Consider the following 16,682-nt stretch of genomic DNA (forward strand, 5'->3'; position numbering starts at 1 on the left):
TCCTTGGAGTGACTGTGTGGGATGTATATTGATGTCTACTATGCAACTTTATTGTTGTAGCCATGTGTTGGGCCTCCAAGCGCGGATTTTTGTAGGACAATAGCAATTTCCCTCAAGTGGATGACCTAAGGTTTATCAATCCGTGGGAGGGTTAGGATGAAGATAGTCCCTCTCAAGCAACCCTGCAATCAAATACAAGAAATCTCTTGTGTCCCCAACACACCCAACAGAATAGCAAATTGTATAGGTGCACTAGTTCGGCAAAGAGATGGTGATAGAAGTGTAGTATGGATAGTAGATATGAGTTTTTGTAGTGCGAACAATAAAAAACAGCAAGGTAGTAAATGGTAAAATGGAGCACAAATGGTATTGCAATGATGTAAAATGAGGCCTAGGGTCCGTACTTTTGCTTGTGGAATCTTCCAACAATGCTAACATAGTTGAATCATATGATTATCCCTCAAAGTGCAATAAAGAATCACTCCCGAGTTCCTATTAGCGGAGAACAAAAGATAGAAATTGTTTGTAGGGTACAAAACCACCTCAAAGCTATTCTTTCCGATCAATCTATCCTAGAGTTCATACTAAAATAACAGCAAGCTATTCTTTTCGATCGATCTAATCAAGAGTTCGTACTAAAATAACACCATGTGATGCATATCAACCAACTCTAATGTCACCTACATACCCTAATGTCACCGCGAGTATCCATGAGTTAATTATACGATATGTATCAAACAATTTCAGATTTATAATACTCAATCCACACAAAGAACTACAAGGGGACCCTAAAGTTTCTATCGGAGAAAAGATAATAAAAACATGCATCAACCCCTATGCATAGATTAGCCCAATATCACCGCGGGAATCCACAAGTTGAGTGCCATAACATATATCAAGTGAATCAAAATAATACCCCATTGTCACCACGGGTATTCATATGCAATACATATATCATGTGTTCTCAGATCTGAACATTCAATCCGACAAGACAAAACTTTAGAGGGTAAAGACTCAATTCACCGAAACAAGTGTAAAGAGGGGAGAAACATCATATGATCCATCTATGTTAACAAAGCCCATGATACATCAACGTGACATCTCAAGATCGTGGGAGAGAGAGAGATTAAACACATAGCTACTGGTACAAACCCTCAGCCCCGAAGGTGGAGTACTCCCTCCTCATCGTGGTGGCCGTCGGGATGATGAAGATGGCCACCGGAGATGATTCCCCCCTCCGGCAGGGTGCTAGAACGGGGTACCGATTGGTTTTTGGTGGCTACAGAGGCTTGCGGCGGCGGAACTTCTGATCTAGGGCTACCCCCGAAGGGTTTTGGAATATTTGGGATTTTATAGGGCGAAGAAGGAGTGCCGGAGGCCACCGAGGTGGGCACAACCCACCTGGGCGCGCCTGGTGGGTTGTGCCCCCTTGGTGCACCCCTCAGGTGCTGCTCTGGCCCATCCTGGGTTTTCTGGTCCATAAAAATTCTCCAAGGAGTTTCGCGGTGTTTGGACTCCGTTTGATATTGATTTCCTGTGATGTAAAAAACAAGCAAAAAAACAACAACTGGCACTAGGCACTGGGTCAAAAGGTTAGTCCCAAAAAATGATATAAAGTTGCTATAAAATGATTGTAAAACATCCAAGAATGATAATATAATGGCATGAATACTTCATAAATTATAGATACGTTGGAGACGTATCATATATACGAACGAAAACGTACTTCTTAGATTAACTGTGTGGGATGTACATAGTAACAGAAATGTATTCCTTGGATTGACTGCGTGGAATGTACATACGGACGGAAATGTTTAGCAAGGACTGACTGTGTGGGATGTACTTACGACCGGAAACAATTTGGCCTGTATAATTTTATTTTTTAGCACAATTGTATGTATTACCGTATTTGATCGCTCGCCCATCGCACACGACCTCATTTTGCCGAGCGCGTGTACCAGGAGGGCCTATCCCCGACGGTTTTTGGGTCGTGTGGGAAGGACCCCCTATCGCAGTCACTCACTTGGCGACGGTTCAGAACGCCGTGGCGGAAAGGGGTTAAAAACCGTTCGTATAGCACCTCGTTGTACCAGTGTTCGCCCGCTAGCATCCTTCAGTGACGGCGAGGGGAGGGAGGGGAAGGATGGGAGCTTGGGTGGAGGCTAGGGTTTCGCCACCAAAGTCGCCCTGGGAGCGACTTGGGGGGTGGGTCTTTCTCTCACAAAACAAAAACTTTCACAAAACTTTGCACACTTTAATATGTAATAAATAAACATGTAACAATGTTTTTTCGAAACGAAGGCAAAAGTTTTGCCTCATTCATTAATTAAGAGGAAGAGAGGTTCCCAGTTAATTGCGGAAAACTGGGCGAAAACCATTACAACTTGACGACGGAAGACAACCAAGCCACAACCCCATGATGCAAGCAGACTACTCCCAAACGATGAGGCCACAAAACCACAAGAGCAAACATGAAAACACCCGCAACATGCTAACCCTACCAACTGCCGGCATATGAGACGCAACCTCACAGAATTGCCCCACAAAAGAACCATCATCATCATCGAGCAACTGCGGACACCTTTCTTATAGCGTCACTCTTCTTGCTTCTGCATTTGTCTAATTTCTCCTTCAAGATGCTAGGTCGCGATCTAGAATCACCTCTCTTCTTATCCCTGATGGCCTTCTCCTTCAGGAGACAACCAATCGTCTTCCCGGATACAGGGTCAGCAGCTACTAGGAAATCACAAATCTCTTTGGCGAGGAGATCCCGGGCACAACTCTCAACACTTTATACACAAAAGCCACATCACCTGTAGGAACAACATCATCTAAAACTCCGTGCTCCATGATGCCAAGAGGAAGGCTAGCTGACGCCCGACAAGGTTCCACGAGGGGTCGTAATGGCACCAGGGCCACCTCCGAAGCCTGTAGAGAGCCCACCTTTAGCTACTCTATCGACTGAGGCGAAATAGGTTCCCTACACAACACTTGCAGCTCATGCATGATCTTTAGCACTGGAGAAACAACCTCGGTGGAGGCCTCAACCTGGAAGTCTGGCATCACAGGTGGCGTCGAACTGGACCCAAGACGTGGCGAGAAGCTACCAAAGAGCTCCACATCCGCCTCATCCATGAAGCCAACAGCAGGCACAACCATAGGAGCCAACGCAAGAGGGAGCTCTGACAAGTGGCCCAGCCGGCCAGCAACAACCTTCATCCACTCCAAGAATCCCCAAGCAGAGTCGTTCACACCTGCAAAGCAGCCATCATGTCGTGAAAGGGCTGGACCACCTCCTCCAAACGAGACACGGTCAGGGCCTACATCTCAGAGCACAACACTTCCATCTAAGAAGGGAGGAGAAGCTAGAGCAATCTCAAATCAGTAGCAGCACACTTGCTAGGAACCGATGCAGCCTTAGGGGCAACAACCGAGACCCAAGAACGTCATTGCGGATGCGGATATCCAGGAGTCGAACGACTGTAGTGGCGAGGAGCTCGGCAGTCCGGCAGGTCCCTTAGACAACTCGGGGAAGAAGAAGGCGAGCTGGGACAGAGGTGAGGACCTTCCCCCAGTGGCTGGCGTGAGGGACAACCACGCTCATGATGGCCCGGGAGGCCACATGCTAGGCATCTGACAGGACCGCGACAAACATCGACGAAATACTCTGGCGCCAAGCAACGGTAATAGAGGTTGTAGGCTCTCCGCTTGAAGGCGAGGGAGCTGGCAGTCTTCATCCTGTGCGGCGGCGTGGGGGCCAACTCCTGACACGGATGACGCCGGCCCCCACCTTCTCCCATCCCTGCTCCGAAGCCGCCTCAGGAGCAGCAGCAGCCAGATAGCTCACCACGCTTCTAGCAGTCGATGGCGTCATTGGCGTGAGCTCGTTGTCATCGTCGCTGCCCCCGTCGTCAGCGGCGAGAGTGGCCCGTGATGCAGCCAGCGGCGGCTGCGAGGGGCGCACAACGGCGTCGAGGCAGAGGCCAGCCATGGCCGGCAGAGGCGGCAGCGAGACAAGACCCGGATCCGCCCGATCCTGATCGAGCTCGAGCGGAGGGAGGGTCTCAACGGCAATGGGCATTGAATCCGGCGTCGGCGAGGGAGGCGGGGGCGGCATGCAAAGCAGCCGGGACGATTGCCGACGTAGCCGTGGGGGCGACGTGGCTACCACAGCCTCCCTGGCCCACCACCGCTCCCCATCCCTTTTTATACTCTCAATGCTCTTATCGCTTCGCTTGTCCACTCAACCCCTCCCTTATCATCTCCTACCTCCAGCACACAGCACATGTAGCGAGCGCCCAAATCATATCGTCGGAGAAATCACCTTTGTTCCCATGTGCTGCCCCTTTTTTCATCTAGATCGGGTTGAGACGGGGCTGGCAGTCGACCGCCCCTGACGCGCACGCCACTGATGCGAGGAGTACTCAGGGGCTGATGCAACCCGGGGAAGCCATGGGCATCCATGTCCTCGTCCTCCCCTGTTGAAGCTGCTACAACCTCACGCCGGCAAGCTACAAGGGGCATGGGCTGGTGCTACATCCATGGGGCGGAGAGCTACAACCAACGATGGTGCGGGTGCTACAACCTCATGCCGACAAGCTGCAACCAGCACGGACCGGTGGCCTCGCGAGCTGCAATCATCATGCCGGCAAGCTACAACCGCTGGGCAGCGAGCTATGATAGACACGGAGCGGTGATACAACCTCACAATGGGAAGCTGCAACCTGTTAGAGATATCTGTATCTGTTTCTGTTTAAACTATTTCTTTCTCGTTACTCTTTCTCCTCGATCGTCATGTATCTGGACGCATCCTTGCGATAGTCCAATGCTTGTACGCCACGGCAGGCTTTGCCCTTTATCAATATAAACCACACGCGGCCCTACGGGGTAGATACTCTTCCACAAATCCTTACATGGTATCAGAGCTAATTAATTCACCCCTGTGACCAGAATGTGACATATAATCTAGAAGAAGGGAAATTTCAGCACGTAATAAAGCTCCGGCATTGGGGTGAAGTGTAGCAAAAGGAAAGAGTGTTTCATCAAAAACAACATCCCGAGAAATATAGATACGACCTGTTGCAATCTCTAGACACTTATATCCTTTATGAAGATTACTATATCCAAGAAAGACACACTGAGTGGAGCGAAACTCAAGTTTGTGGCGATTATATGGACGCAAGTTTGGGTAACAGGCACACCCAAAATTTTTTAGGGAGTTGTAATCTGGTTTTTGATGAAACAATCGTTCTAATGGAGTGATGTTGCCAATGACTCGACTAGGGAGACGATTGATAAGATAAGTAGCCGTAATGAAGGCTTCATCCCAATATTTGAGTGGCATTGATGCATGGGCTAAAAGAGATAAACCTACTTCAACAATGTGACGATGTTTTCTTTCAGCCGAGCCATTCTGTTGATGTGCGTGGGGGCAAGACACATGATGAACAATGCCTATGCTGCGAAAGAAAGAGTTGAGTTTCTCATACTCTCCTCCCCAGTCACTTTGGACTGCAAGAATTTTTCTGTCGAAGTATCTCTCAACAAGTTTTTGAAATTCTTGGAAAACAGAGAATACTTCAGATTTGAACTTAAGCAAATATATCCAAGTAAATTTGCTATAATCATCGATAAAACTAACATAGTATTTTTTTCTTCCAAAAGAATCTCTTGCATGACCCCATACATCACTAAAGATAAGCTCCAGAGGAGCATGAGACACACTATTTGAGATAGGATAGGGGAGTTGGTGACTCTTGGCACATTGACAAGCTTCACACACAGACTCATTATTTGAACTATTCGACAATGAAAGATTGCCTTTATTGACTACTTGCTTGACTACTATTGACGAGGGATGTCCTAATCTTTGATGCCACCTTGCCAGTGAGGGCTTGATGGCGGAATACGCTTGATGATGACGCTTGCGACTAAAGACTCTTGATGTGATGGGGTAAAGTCCTCCAATGCATCTACCGTGATGAATGAGCTCCCTCGTTGCCCGATCCTTTATGAAAAAATAGGTGGGATGAGTCTCAAAGAAAACATTATTGTCGGAAGTTAAATGAGACATAGATGCAAGATTTTTGTCGGCTTCAGGAACATGAAGAACATTTTTTAGAAGTAGATCACGTTTAAGGCTAGGGGAATTAATAGAAGCTTGACCAATGTGACAAATTTCCATACCTCCACCGCTTGCGGTGTGAATCTGATCATTGCCATGATATCTTTCACGAAGAGCAAGCTTTTCTAGCTCGTTTGTGACATGGTCCGTAGCACCGGAGTCCGCATACCAGACCGTATCACCATCACCTCCTCCTTGCTCCCTGATGGCAGCTGCTACATGACGTGAATCAGGCACGTAATCCTCGTCATACCGGTGCCAACAGTCAATGACTTCGTGGCCCGGTTTCTTGCAAAGCTGGCACCTGGTTCGGCGAGAGTTGGAGGAGAAGCCGTGGGTGTTGTTGTTGTTGTAGCCACCCCCACGGTCACCACCACCCGAGCGGGGCGGACCCTGGTTGTTGCTGTGCCCGCCAGGACCTCCACCACGACCACGGCCTTGGTGACCACGGCCGCGACCACCATTGCCGCGCCCACGAGAAGCGCTGTTGACAGAAGACTGGCGGTGATGCGTACCTTGCAGAAGATTGACGCGTGCCTCGAAGCTGAGGAGCTGGTTGTAGAGTTCTGGGGTGGTGATGGGCTCGACGCGGGCTTGAAGGGCTGACACCACGGAGTTGTACTCGAGGTCCAGTCCCTTTAGGACATAGGAGGTCATCTCCCGATCGGTGAGAGGTGCGCTGATGGTGGCGATCTCATCCGCCAGCGCCTTGATCTTGGCGAGATACTCCGCCATAGTGGAGTTCCCCTTGTGGAGGTTGGCAAGCTCAATTCTGTTGTTGATTTCTTGCGCCTGTGAGTGAGCCAACTCATTTGCATGATGCCCTTTCTCATAAAGATTGGAAGAAGGCTATGGATAGTGAATATGATGCACTTGTTAAAAATAGAACTTGGCATTTAGTACCACCGAGAAAGGGTGATAATGTTATTGATTGTAAGTGGGTTTATAAAATCAAAAGAAAGGCTGATGGCAGTATAGACAGATACAAGGCTAGACTAGTTGCAAAGGCTTTTAAGCAAAGGTTTGGTATTGACTATGAGGATACCTTTAGTCCTGTTATTAAAGCAGCTACTATTCGACTTGTTCTGTCCATTGCCGTTTCCAGAGGATGGAGTTTGCGACAGCTAGATGTTCAGAACGCGTTTCTTCATGGTGTTCTTGAGGAAGAAGTGTTCATGCGGCAGCCACCAGGATATGTAAATAAAAGCACACCACATTATGTTTGCAAGTTGGATAAAGCTTTGTATGGGTTAAAACAGGCCCCAAGAGCCTGGTACTCAAGGTTGAATACACAGTTACAGAAGCTTGGGTTTACACCATCAAAGGCAGATACCTCATTATTCTTCTACAGTAAGAACAATATTACCATGTTTGTTCTTGTTTATGTTGATGATATAATTGTTGCTAGCTCAAATCCAGATGCCACTACTTGTCTACTCAAGGATCTGAAACTAGAGTTTGCTCTTAAGGACTTGGGTGATCTTCATTACTTTCTTGGAATCGAGGTCAGGAAGGTAAAAGATGGCATACTTCTTACACAGGAAAAATATACCACGGATATTCTCAGAAGGGTAGGTATGGAAAAGTGTAAGTCTGTTAGTACACCCATCTCTACTTCAGAAAAACTTACTATTGAAACTGGAGAAGTACTTGGGTCAGAGGATGCAACAAATTATAGAAGTGTCGTAGGTGCATTACAGTATCTGACTCTTACACGTCCTGATATTTCCTACTCTGTGAATAAAGTATGTCAGTATTTACATGCTCCTACTACAGCTCATTGGACTGCGGTAAAAAGGATTCTGAGGTATCTCAAATTTACAGAGGGACTTGGTCTTCAGATTGTCAAGTCTCCATCTCTTCTTGTATCTGCTTATTCTGATGCAGACTGGGCAGGGTGTGCTGATGACAGGAGGTCCACAGGTGGCTTTGCTGTATTTCTGGGAACAAATCTTGTGTCGTGGAGTGCAAGGAAACAGGCTACAGTCTCAAGGTCAAGTACTGAGGCAGAATATAAAGCCTTAGCAAATGCTACAGCTGAGGTGATGTGGATCCAGACATTGCTTCATGAACTTGGGATCAAAGTCCCACAAGCTGCAAGATTATGGTGTGACAACATTGGTGCAACCCATCTCTCAGCTAATCCTGTTTTTCATGCACGTACAAAGCATATTGAGGTCGACTTTCATTTTGTCAGAGAAAGAGTGGCACGTAAATTGCTTGATATCAGGTTTATTCCAACCGGAGATCAACTTGCTGATGGCTTCACAAAACCTCTCACGATGAGAAGGTTAGATGACTTCAAGTACAATCTCAACCTTGGTAAGAGTCAAGGGGTTTAGATTGAGGGGGAGTGTTAGAGATATCTGTATCTGTTTCTGTTTAAACTATTTCTTCCTCGTTACTCTTTCTCCTCGATCGTCATGTATCTGGACGCATCCTTGCGATAGTCCAATGCTTGTACGCCACGGCAGGCTTTGCCCTCTATCAATATAAACCACACGCGGCCCTACGGGGTAGATACGCTTCCACAAATCTTTACACAACCGGCACGGGCAATGCTACAACCGTTGCCTAGCAAGCTACAAGCGACACAACGGCGAGAGCTTCAACCTGGTCGTTAGCAAGCATATCGGCCAGCTGCCGGCTGCGGGCAGACCGGCCCAAATTTGGGCCGGCGCGCGCCGGCGCAGAGTGCTGCTCAAATAAAATCTAAATAAGTACCGTGTTCTCCAGCGATACACATGTACCAGTTTCTTCTCGAGATTGTAATCGTGTGCTTGTCTGCCTCCGCAAACAATACGACAAGCACAAGTGCCAAGCTGTTTATTGTCCTCTTAGCAGAGCAACTACTCGCTCCGTTTCTATATGCAAGACCATGTAGTAGTTTGGATCGCTCTAACCACCGCCATGAAGTTTACCATTGCAATCTTGCCTGATGCAGTGAAAAAAACCGTGCCGACATGGAAACCTATTTAAACCGTTCAGTGCACTCTGTAGGAACGAGGAACCAGGCGAGCTCCCGTTAACCTGTCTGCCAGCTGCTCTGCAAATGGAGTCCCGTGCTCTCGCCCTCGTCTCCGTCCTCTTCCTCTCTCTGCTTCGTGCCGCCACGGCCACCACCGCTGGAACCGCCGACGGCACGCAGCGGTGGGGATACGTGGAGGTTCGGCCGAGTAAGTCCGGCGACACTGTAACAAACTCTAGCTTGTTCGTCTCCGTTCTCTCGCTGACGCTGCTTGGATTGGATGCGCCGGCCGTTGCAGAGGCTCACCTGTTCTGGTGGTACTACAAGAGCCCCCAGGCCCAGAGGGTGTCCACGCCCACCAAGCCATGGCCGACCGTCCTCTGGCTGCAGGGTGGCCCGGTACTACGATCATCAATCTGCACCCGCTCCAACTTGGTTATCCTCGGCATATGCTGTCGTCGTCAATGTCTTCTTCTTTTTCTCAGGGAGCGTCGGGCGTCGGGGTCGGCAACTTCCTGGAGGTCGGGCCGCTCAACGGCGACATGAAGCCACGCAGCTCGACATGGCTGCACAAGGCCGACCTCATCTTCGTGGTCGGTCAGGGAGACAAACACATCGTGTTGTTCTGCGTTTCTTCTACCGTACATTTTTTTGGCTGAATCAAGCTGCTGCCGTGTGACACTGATCGACAGGACAACCCTGTGGGGGTCGGATACAGCTACGTGGAGGACGACAGCCTGCTGGTGACCACCGACCTGCAGGCGGCGGCGGACATGACCACGCTGCTCAAGGCCCTCGTCAAGGAGCTTACGACCTTGCGGAGCAGCCCGCTGTTCATCGTCGCCGAGTCGTACGGCGGCAAGTACGCCGCAACGCTCGGCGTCTCCGTCGTCAGGGCCGTCCGCGCCGGCGAGCTCAAGCTCACGCTCGGCGGCGTGGCGCTCGGAGACAGCTGGATCTCGCCGGAGGATTTCGCGGTAATTAAATAAAAACCTCGCAGTACTTCCATTCCACCGCGTGAACTGTGGTGATTGAGATTCTGACACCGATGATGGGCATACGTGCATGCAGTCCTCGTATGGGACGCTCTTGTTCCAGGTGTCGAGGCTGGATCGCAACGGCGCAGACCACGCAAACAAGTGCGGCCATGACTCGTCTCAAGAACTACAGAGAGACTAGACATAATCTTCTGATCAACTCATACCCCGGATCGCCATTGTTGAACAGGGACGCGCAGGTGGTGAGGCAGCAGGTTGCAGCGGGGCAGTTCAAGCAAGCGCAGTCCACACTCAACCGAATGCTCAACTGGATCGTCGTCAACAGCGGCCACGTGGTAACATGGAGCGACTCATCATAATTTTATCTGGGCATGATTCCCTCGTCCGTTTTTATGATGGACAGCTTAACGGCCCTGTATAACATACTTACATGCATAAATGTAGGATGTGTATAACTTCTTGCTGGACACCGGGATGGATCCGGTCGTCGCGGCGAGCTCATCTCCGGCGGCGCCGGAGTACTCCAGGTACCTGGAGAGCAAGTCCGTAGGGGACTCCATCCAGGAGGCCATGAATGGAGCCATCAAGCAAAAGCTCAAGATCATCCCCAAAGACCTGGTGTAAGTGGACCTCATTTGAACAGACTCCGGTTTTCACAAACAAAAACTACCGGCTGAAATAAGACACATGATATATCAGCACTAGTTGTTTTGAAAACTATTTGCAGATGGCAGGCGCAATCCTACAGTGTCTATTACGCGCTGATCAACGATTTCATGAAGCCGAGGGTTCAGGAGGTCGGTTGGGATATCATCATATTGCGTGACAAAACTATTTTCTGCTCTTTTTTTTTTAGAAATTACAGTTTTTGTAAATTTAGTTTGTCACATCTCCTGCAGGTCGATGAGCTCCTGTCGTATGGTGTCAATGTCACCGTGTACAATGGGCAGGTGAGTACTCATTATAATTTCTAGTACGCTACTAAGACAAATCTATTATGCACTATATATTTTGACACGACCAAATGCCATTTTACAATGCATGTGCTGAAAATTGAGAAACATTAACCCGTGGTAGGTACGAAATATTCTGACTTTGTCAAAGTAGTACTCCCTCCGTTCCTAAATATTTGTCTTTTTAGAGATTTCAAATGGACTACCACATACGGATGTACATAGAGTTATAGACATATTTTAGAGTGTAGATTCACTAACTTTGCTCCGTATGTAGTCACTTATTGAAATCTTTAGAAAGACAAATATTTAGGAACGGAGGGAGTACATCATAACATCATTCTATTTCACATAAAGTATTCATTACAAATAGTATATTCTTTGTAGATAATACATCCAAGCTAGTAGTAGTAACTTAATTAGTAACAGAAATAGTTCTAGATTCACTTCCAGCAAAGGCACAGGAAGAGAAGCTTCAGCTGCACGTGGTTTGCCGCTTCGGTTCAACACTCTAACGTCAGTGAGCTGCCATTGCTTCGTCCGTTTCTTCAGGCTCTGTTTGGCATCTAGCCCGGCCATGGATCTAGCCATCTTCTTGGGGCCACGGACAAGCCTGGACATTTGTCTGCTTTCCAGAAAGATAATTTTCTTTTCACCTCTTGGGGTGTCCAGTACGTTAGATAGAACATGCAGGTCGGGATTGATGGCTGAAAACTAGGTAGATAAACATTTGTGATTTGACCAGCGAAAACAGTACATTGTCAACATGTGCAGCTGAAAATACACCGCAAACTATACCACCAAGCATTGTATTCAGTGAAATATCCTTGCAACAAGTTAGTAAAGTCTGAAATTTCTCTTTTGACTGAAGCTCGACGTGATCTGCTCGGCCGTCGGCGCAGAAGCATGGGTTGAGAAGCTCAAGTACGAGATAACCATTTTTTGGCGTCACTTTTGAACTCTTTTTTTAGGACGGGATTGAGGAAAATGCCCCTGAACTCCTCCTACTGATCGCTTGTTTCAGATGGGATGGACTGAAGAACTTCTTGGCCCTGCCAAGACAGCCTCTCTACTGTGGCTCAGCTGGAGCCACCAAGGGCTTTGTTAGATCCTACAAAAACCTGCATTTCTACTGGATCCTAGGAGCAGGGCACTTTGTAAGCAACTCTTTTGATTCAGCACTTCTGCTACAAATTATCTTGAAGAGAATAGTAGACATCACAGAGATTTTGCTAGTGTTTTATTTTTCATCTAAGGCGCCGATTCGACGACGACTTTGCAGGTGCCTGTTGATCAGCCATGCGTTGCACTTGACATGATCGGCAACATAACACAGTCTCCGGCTCTTTCTCGTTCATAGAAGTGGAGGTTTGGAGGAGCACAGAGGGGGTGGACGAAAAGGGAGCCAGCTACACGCAGTTTGGTTGGATCAGCTCGTGTTGGTCGGGGTGGTGGGGACGTGGAGAGTAACCTTGGATTTAACCCATGGATGTGGCATTGTGGCGCCCCTGTTTCTAATAAGAATACACTTTCAACTTCTTCGTTTTGTTGTTGCATCTTCATATTTTTTTAAAGAGTGCGATCTTATCAACATTTGTTTATGTACTTTTTCTGCAAGTTCTTTTTTCCAAAAAGGAGGAGGAAACCTCTGCATCATGACACAACCAAATTCTTATTGATGAATGATTATTAAACAAAGGTAGCCATCGTTGAACCATTACAAGATACGAGATAACACCTATGATTAAGTCAACTTTTTCACAACAACACCTTCAAGAAAGAATAAACGACGTTGCGTCATTGTTGCACATCCGTCTAGGGACGACTTGTACAAAGATTTTCATCCTACTAGCTGAGACCAGCCAGTGAAGACGATCACAACAGCAAGTAGACAACGCCATCAAAAAGATAGTAGCGCCAGTCCAGCACTGTTGAGGCTGACTAATAACAAACCGAACAAAAGTTTTCACTCGAGACATGAAATGGTGCCCGATCAGCATCTTAAAGACGGCTCACTCAATGGTCACATCCGTCGATAGGGCAAAAATGCATTAGTAGATTGGTGGGGTCTTCCCACCTTAGACCTCCGCCATGACCGTTAGGTGGTGGTCCATGCCTCGATGTGAATTTGGCAGCTGCCATTCCACACTAGCGCGAGAAACACTGCAACATTAGCAAGACCAACGGAGGCACTGCTCCATTGCTAGATGACGGCGAGGGACAGTCGGTGTGCCCCAAACTTGTCGCTGCCCTCACTCCACATGAAAAATCCCCTTTGCACCTCCAGTGAGCGCCGCATGCGACCACCACCACCATGCTAGCAGGTATGCCGACACATATGCATAGGCACCAATGTGCCATTCGACCTCCTTGTCGCGGCCATGGAGGGCCACCGCCGCCTACGGAATGACCAGTGGAAGCAGCCACCACCGCCGCTATGACTAGCCCGACGGGCGGTGAGTTAGACCACCGGCGGAGGCTTTGGTTGCTGAGGATGTTGTACGAAGCCAGACGCCAATCTGGTTTTTCGGATCGGGTAGTTCCATTTTTTTGCATCGCTGGCTTTCCTCGAGCGCTAGCTAGCTAAGCCAAGCCGAGCTCAAAAGCCTCGGATTGTGTGCAAACATGTTAAAGAGTGATGTCCCTTGAAGATATTTGTGCCTTCCTGTAGTGGGTGACGTGGGCAGCAGAAGCGGGGGCATGCTACAATTATTTATTGTGTTTACTGGATTTTGAACCCTGAACCTCTTGGTTGTAAGTTTATGCACCTAACCAGTTCACCCATCAGACCGATCCTATGAAAGAGACTAGGCAATAGATTTTTACGTCAACACCCCCGCCCCCTCTCATGTGTGGCTTCCTCATGCCTAAACATGGACCAAAAGTGGGTTGTACTTTAATTGCGCCAACCGGGTCTTGAACTCAAGACTTTTTTGGCTCCGATACCATGTAGAAGTGCATGCTCTAGCCAATGCAACAAAAAGATCGATCTGATGGAAGAGAGGGTTGAACATTATACTCGAACACTTCCCTTGAGTATTCGAAAACTTTGTGGGTGCAGATTCAACCACTAGTGAACCAGCTTGCGAACCAACTGTCGATGTGGAGATGAGCTTCGTTCCCGAAGAGTGGGAGGTTGCTGCTGATCAAGTCAGTCTTACATGCCATCTCGAACCATGCAATGCTGGCAGTGGATCCACCCCCAAAATGATAACCATGAACAAAATATGTAGATGCTTCCTGTGGTGTGCCAAAGCCGAGGAATCGGCTTGTGCACTGGAGTGGGCGGGTAGACTGGGGGGGGGGGTACCAAAGCTGAGATTGCTAAACATCACAATCCAGTTGAGGTGGTTGTGGCTTACCCGTTCTAATCAGCTAAGGTTGTGGAAAGAATTCAAGATAACTGTGCCTAAGGAGGCACAGGCAATCTTCCAAGTGGCCACTAGGGTTCAGGTAGGAGATGGTCGCATTAAGACGAGGGCGAAGTCCAACAGGACGGTGCACTTGGTGGTGATCGATGGAAATTGGGATGCGGATGTGGACCCGGAGATGGATGCGGCCACCCTTGAAGACATGCCCCTATGGGTGGTTGTTACAGAGGTCTACCTGAACATGGATGTGTCGGATAAGGTCAGGTGGGCGTGGGAAATGAATGGTGATTTTTTTTATATTCGATCGCCTTATGCGGAGAAGTTCGCATGACGTGAAGTGACACCATACTCGGTGTTTGTGTGGAAGTCTATAGAGTCGCTACATTGTCATTTCTTTGTGTGCTTGGACATATTGGCGGCGAGGGGACTACCACATTAGGAGACTCGCCCTTAACATGAAGAATCAATCAATCATATACTCATCACCTATGTCTTTGCTAGAAATATTTGGTCGAAAGTGTGGACAGCCTTGGGCAAGCCTGATTGGACATCGTCGTCGCAAGACCACATGGTGGAGTGGTGCAGGTAGGGGATCAACGTCAGAGGAAGGAAGCATAAGTAATTGTCATGCTAGTCTTTGGGAGCTCTGGAAGCATATGAATGCCATAGTTTTTGATAGTGTGGCTCCATCCACTACTTAGGTTCTTCGAAGGTTGAAGAGGAGGGTCATGTGTGGATGTAGGCGGGTCTCTGCCAAGGGGGGCTATGATCCTATTTTGGGGGCCTTGGCTAGGTGGGTAGGCAATGAGTAATCACCTTGTAACCGCCAAATTCTTTGACCATTACTTCAGAATTAGCCACTGCACCCACTAAGCCTATCAAATACATGCCTCACCTTGTCCAACCTCTAGCAAAAGGTGGCAGGGCAAGAACGGAGCAACCAGGCTATGTCACGACCGATGTTGGAGACTTTGCAACAAGACCCTAACTCCAGGACAGTCTAAACTAGAAGGACGTTAGCGACACCGACTAGCCTATGTAGAGTCCTCGACATCCTCATCGGAGGAGAGTCCACGAGAGAACCCATAAGTGTTCGCCAGATCGCCCCTGATTTACCAGAAGGTGCGGACCTCATATCTACTTAGAAGCGGATGAATATTTTGGTCGAGTAAGTGACTCATACGAACTTGATGGGAACGAATGTTTATTTAAAATTAGTAGTATTTGACAAGAAGCGCTCTTAGTTCAGTTTGGTAGAACCTGGGTCTCCAAAACCCGATGTCGTAGGTTCAAATCCTACATAGCGTGATTCCATCACTACTAGGGAAAAGCCTATACACAGAAAGTTACTAGTAGCGAGGGTTAAAAACCCTCGCTACTGCTATCAACTTACCAGTAGCGCAGGTTTACTGCTACTTACCAGTAGCGCAGGTTTTTAAACCTCGCTACTACTAAGTTGATAGCAGTAGCGCAGGTTTTTAACTCTCGCTACTACTAAGCGGTCTCTACCGTGTCCCCCGGGATATGCCATAGTAGTAGCGCGGGTTTTTAAAACCTCGCTACTACTAAGTTTGATAGCAGTAGCGTTGGTTTTTAGCCCTCGCTACTACTAGGTGGTGCCATAGTAGTAGCGAGGGGGTAAAAAAGCGCGCTACTACTAAAGGTCCCATTTTCAAACTCTAAACAACCCCCCCCCCCCGGTGGATCGCCTTTTCAGTTTAAAAAATAAATAAAAGAAAATGATCAAAATGTCAAAAAAATAAAAGAAAATAAGTTTCCCATGTGATATGTGGTCTAGTTGTTGGGAAAATTTGCAAATATGAATTTCGACTTTATTTGCAAAATCTCTCGAGAATTTGTAAAAATGGGCATAACTTTTGCATACTAACTCGGATGAAAAAGTTTTTTATATGAAAAATCATCTAGTCGAAAAGTTAAATTTGGATGTAACCGGGGAACCCTATTAAACATTTTCAAAATCCTCAAAAACCAAACAGAAAAAAAGTTACGGGGCTTTTAAGATCTAGAGTGGAAAAAGTCGAAAAAATTTCAAACTGTGTGGTCAAACTGTGGTCAAACTAATTATTCTAGAATATTAGTGTTACTAAATAATTATTTTAGTTTTTTTGAATTTTGGTCAAATCTGGTCAAACTATGGCCAAACTGTGGTCAAACTATGGCCAAACTAATTATTCAACAAATATTAGTGTTACTAATTTTTTAGAACAATAGTTTCAAACTCAAATAGTGAAATGTGTGACTTCATAC

At 47.5% G+C, this 16,682-nt stretch overlaps 1 protein-coding gene and 1 non-coding gene across 2 annotated transcripts; both read left to right on the plus strand.

The window, feature by feature from the left end:
* Positions 1-9,149: 9,149 nt before the first annotated feature.
* Positions 9,150-12,647, plus strand: LOC119309587 (serine carboxypeptidase-like 51). The gene is made up of 12 exons (XM_037585563.1): positions 9,150-9,300; positions 9,391-9,491; positions 9,578-9,685; positions 9,785-10,069; positions 10,164-10,231; positions 10,320-10,425; positions 10,535-10,710; positions 10,818-10,887; positions 10,990-11,040; positions 11,915-11,967; positions 12,068-12,200; positions 12,326-12,647. Exons 1-12 carry the CDS (start codon positions 9,177-9,179, stop codon positions 12,401-12,403), a joined length of 1,353 nt encoding a protein of 450 aa, XP_037441460.1. The 5' UTR covers positions 9,150-9,176; the 3' UTR covers positions 12,404-12,647.
* Positions 12,648-15,648: 3,001 nt separating this feature from the next.
* On the plus strand, positions 15,649-15,722 carry TRNAW-CCA. The gene has a single exon. It is a non-coding gene; the product is annotated as a tRNA-Trp (tRNA).
* Positions 15,723-16,682: the final 960 nt, after the last annotated feature.

The sequence above is a fragment of the Triticum dicoccoides genome, chromosome 1B (assembly GCF_002162155.2).
Source record: "Triticum dicoccoides isolate Atlit2015 ecotype Zavitan chromosome 1B, WEW_v2.0, whole genome shotgun sequence".
In the NCBI taxonomy this organism is placed as follows: domain Eukaryota; kingdom Viridiplantae; phylum Streptophyta; class Magnoliopsida; order Poales; family Poaceae; genus Triticum; species Triticum dicoccoides.